The 3,977-nt window shown below is 36.2% G+C and overlaps 1 protein-coding gene across 1 annotated transcript; it reads right to left on the bottom strand.

The window, feature by feature from the left end:
* Nucleotides 1-33: 33 nt before the first annotated feature.
* Nucleotides 34-3,556, bottom strand: LOC108353913 (gustatory receptor for bitter taste 66a-like; the record flags this gene model as incomplete). Its single annotated transcript, XM_017605104.1, has 5 exons — nucleotides 3,322-3,556; nucleotides 2,742-3,245; nucleotides 2,609-2,696; nucleotides 302-345; nucleotides 34-198 (listed from the first exon to the last, which is right to left on the bottom strand). Coding segments are annotated over exons 1-5 (1,036 nt in total), but the record flags the coding sequence as incomplete, so codon positions are not given.
* Between the last annotated feature and the right edge of the window lie 421 nt (nucleotides 3,557-3,977).

The raw sequence follows: 3,977 nt of genomic DNA, 5'->3' as shown, positions 1-3,977 counted from the left end.
GCCATAGCTCGTTGAGTAATTTGGCAATCCTACAGGTGCTTTCGTGTAGTTGACACAGGCTGGTGAAACGTTCCTGCAAAACATCGAAATTACCTAGCGCAGCATCGGAGCGCATTTTTGGAGCAGAGCGTTTGAATGGTTCACGGTGGCGTATTAATTCACCGAAGGCATTGCGCACAAGATTTTCCAATTTGATATCTAAGGGATGGGAGAAATGAAATGATCGTTATGCTTATCGTCAAATTTATCGATTATATTAGCAAATATTTTTCTCGACATAAAATTGACGATAAAAAATTACGTTTATCGATACAGATATTCTCATCAATATATTTATCCAAATATCTAAGTATGGATGTGAACCAATTTAAAGCAACATAATATATTCTAATATACGTAAGTTTATTTTGTTAATTGGATAACCGGATATTCGTTTAATATGCGCTCAGTAAGTTATCCGCATATCCATATATTCTAAGTATTTGAACGGATTCGTAAAATTATTCATAAGTTTACAGAATCAATCCACTTGAAAAATACTTATAAATAATATATAGAACACTTCATCAATACACGAACAATTGCTTTATATTTATTTTTATACCCCTGGTGTTCCAACTTTGTTCGCATAACGGTTGTTTGTAACAGCCAAAACGAGTCGAGATAGATATAGGAAAATGTAAACATAAATAGTCCTTACGAACCGAGCGGACTTGAGAGCAAGACTTGACGTGTCTGAAAGGGGTCTAATGAACAGTTGCTTGTAGCCACATCGTGGATGCACAGCAAAGGTAATGTGTATAAAGTTAGCGAAGCACCCCTCCAACTCGAAGATAAAAGACTAGGCTTTATAGCCAAATTTGCCGTTTTGTGCCATTCCAAGATGAGCAAGTTTACTTTTGAAAAAAAAAAATATTTTTTTTTTTTATTAAGAAAAAATTAAATTTTTTTGGCAATTTTCAATGTTCAATGTTCAAAAATTTTTAAAAGAGAAGAATAATAATAACACAAAAAAGCAAAACCGCTCACCATGGTTAAATTAAAAAAATTGAACTTGTTTGATTGTTTTTTTGTTTAAAACGCCTTGTTAAAAAAAAAACTTAGGGACTTGGAAAGCGGTTTAAAAATTGGACAAAAATAGTAAAACAATTAATTTTTGTGTTGCATAATTTGCCGTTTGGCTTTTTTTGTGAAATAAAACCATTTAATTTTTTTGGTTTAAACTACCTTATTTTTAAAATAATTTTAGGGATTTGGAGAGCGGCTAAAAAATTAGTTAAAAATAATAAAAACAAATCATTTTGCCGTTGCATAATTTCCCATTTGCCTCGATTTATGAACTAACACCATTTTTGATTTTGTTATATAATTCTTTTTGTTTAAACTATATTTTTTTTAACAATTTTAAGTACTTGGAAAGCGGCTTACAAATTAATTAAAAATAATAAAAACAAAACATTTTTCTGTTGCATAATTGCATTTTTTGATATTGTCGTTTAATTTTTTTGTTTTAACTACATACCTTATTTTTAGTAGTTTAGTAATTAATTAAAAATAATAAAATAATAATGATTTTTTTTCATAATTTTCTATGTGGCTCGTTTAAAACCGGTTTTTGGTTTTTTCATTCTTTTTTTAAATTAAAAAAAAAAAAAATTTATTCAAAGAGGCTAAGAATTTCACCAGTTATTATTTACTTAAGTAATAGGTAATTGTGATACAAATTATATAGCAATTTTCTATGAAACTTGAACTCTTTGCTGAAGGCTGGAGGAAGGAAGGATGCTTCTTAATTTTCAGTAAAGCGAGTGAAAATTCAGTATTGTACTTCCCAAATCAGTACTTCTGGCAACCGTATTCCCAATTCTGACGAAGCAACACCGCTTCGTGACGTGTTAGTTTTGCGAGATAGCAAAGTTCAGACACCGCGGCTTTTAATTAGTGCCGTCGAAAGCGGCTTTGAAGTCGACAAATAGGTGGTGAGTATCGATCTTTTTCTCGCGGGTATTTTCCAAGATTTGCCGTATTGTGAATGCGTGGGCTATGGTGGGTCGTTGACCGTGGGCTTCAGTCTTTCATACAATACGCTCGAGCTTTGTGGTTTTTCAGCCGCAGAATCGCTTTTTATACATCAACTCCATCATCATCGACTGCTCGGCTCGAGTTCGTCTTCTCTACTACTTTCAGTGCTGCCGCTATGCAATAATTTGCAAAAGTGTTTCCTCCATAATTTATGTACGTTCTTGACATCCGTCACTATGTCGCCATGTCAGGTATGTTCCAATCGATTACCTTTTGTTCTTGCGGCAAATACGTCCAGCCTCCCTCTTCAGCTCCTTATATCGGCCCCAAATGGCTCACGTTGCTCCAAAACGCATCCTACCGGTTGTTCGTGGTTGGCAAAGCTTCACTTCCGATTTGCGGTGTGCGCCTTAATGTTATCACACAAAGGGGAGCCCCCGAACGCAAATGATTTTAACCACAAGCCTTTTTTTCATAGCCCAAATACACCCGGAGGTTTGCCAGTGCCTGCCTAGCGGCGACCGCTATTAGAAATAATGTTTTTTTTCCGATATTCTTCGGACGAGGCATCGAACTCTGGACCTACGGAGAGGTAGTGCGCGCCTGTAACCACTCGCATACGGCGACCGCCATTGTTATCGATCCTATTTCTAATAGTTTTGCATCTAACTTAACTAGTTATGCATACGTTTTGATTTGTTAACACAATCAGTACTTACGGCCAATATCTTCCGCTTCGAATGATAACGACGGTTGCAGCGCAACATCCCCACTTCGCTGCTTCTTCCGACTCTGTATACAATTTTTCTCAAGCTCTCCAGCGATTGTATCGAACGTTTCATTAATAGCATCAAAACGGTCTCTCAGACCCAACAATATTCCCATAAACCAAATCTTGTCTAGGGTATTGTAGAAGGTCGGTGTGGAGGCAAAGATCCACAGAACCAACGTCCATCGCAATACGTCAACCTGCAACCATATGTAAGCGGCGAATATGCAGCACTCCAACAATACAGTCACTGCGATCATCAGCCGTATGCGTCGCTGCACATGCTTATTATCGACCGAAATACCCAGCTGTCGCAGTCCTTCATCTAAATATTCAATTCGTTCGAAGAGTGCAGGGAGTGCATTCTGATTACGTATAGCGGTTATTTGATCGACCATCATCATTACGGGTGAAATATAAGTAAGTGCAATAAGGACTATGAGATTTAGATGATCTAGAGGTAAGTCAGATAGTAGTTAATTTAAACCGTAAGAAAAAGTTTATTTGTTGTATTTTCTACGTGCACTTACTATACTTCGGAACGACATCATTTCCGGCAAAAGTGAACAGCATCAAATTGTAGAGCATAAAAACAAAGCACATTACGATTATCACCACAAAACTGCCCACTGTGGAGGTTTGAAGTACACCGTCATAGTAGAATTTCTGAAAGTCATATGGATAGACGCCCAAAAGCTTGCACCAATAAAAGATTGAATTGAAACTTTGTAAGAGCGGCTTGGAATGCAGTTTGACTTCAAACATTTTCAATTTAGCTGCGAATTGGTTAGCTATATGCTCGCTTGTGTTTATGCTCCAAAAGGTAAACACTAAATGTTAGCGAATTGTTAAGCTATGCAGTAATTAGTGGCGGCCCTAAGGGGCGATGGTTTTTTAATTAACGGAAATTAATAAAACACTGTGAAAATATGTGGCATGATTTTAGCGACATAGAGAAAAGCTCAATTAGAAAATTTATGGACTTATTGACAATTACATGGTAATGCCGCAGGGCCGCCAAGAGCAAAATCGGACCAAGTACTAAATATCTGCCCGGCTTCCCACTCTCCAAAAAATTATTGCTTTAATGAGTTTTTTTTTAATCATTATTGACAACAAAAAAAAAACTAATTAAAACTCGTTTAAATGGCATCAAGCTTTGTAGAAAACTGTATAAATCTTTTGA

This window comes from Rhagoletis zephyria, unplaced genomic scaffold, assembly GCF_001687245.7.
Source record: "Rhagoletis zephyria isolate East Lansing unplaced genomic scaffold, Rhagoletis_zephyria_1.1 Rzeph_scaffold_32172, whole genome shotgun sequence".
NCBI lineage: Eukaryota > Metazoa > Arthropoda > Insecta > Diptera > Tephritidae > Rhagoletis > Rhagoletis zephyria.
Note: the sequence above shows the minus strand (reverse complement) of the source record. Positions and strands in the feature narration are given on the sequence as shown.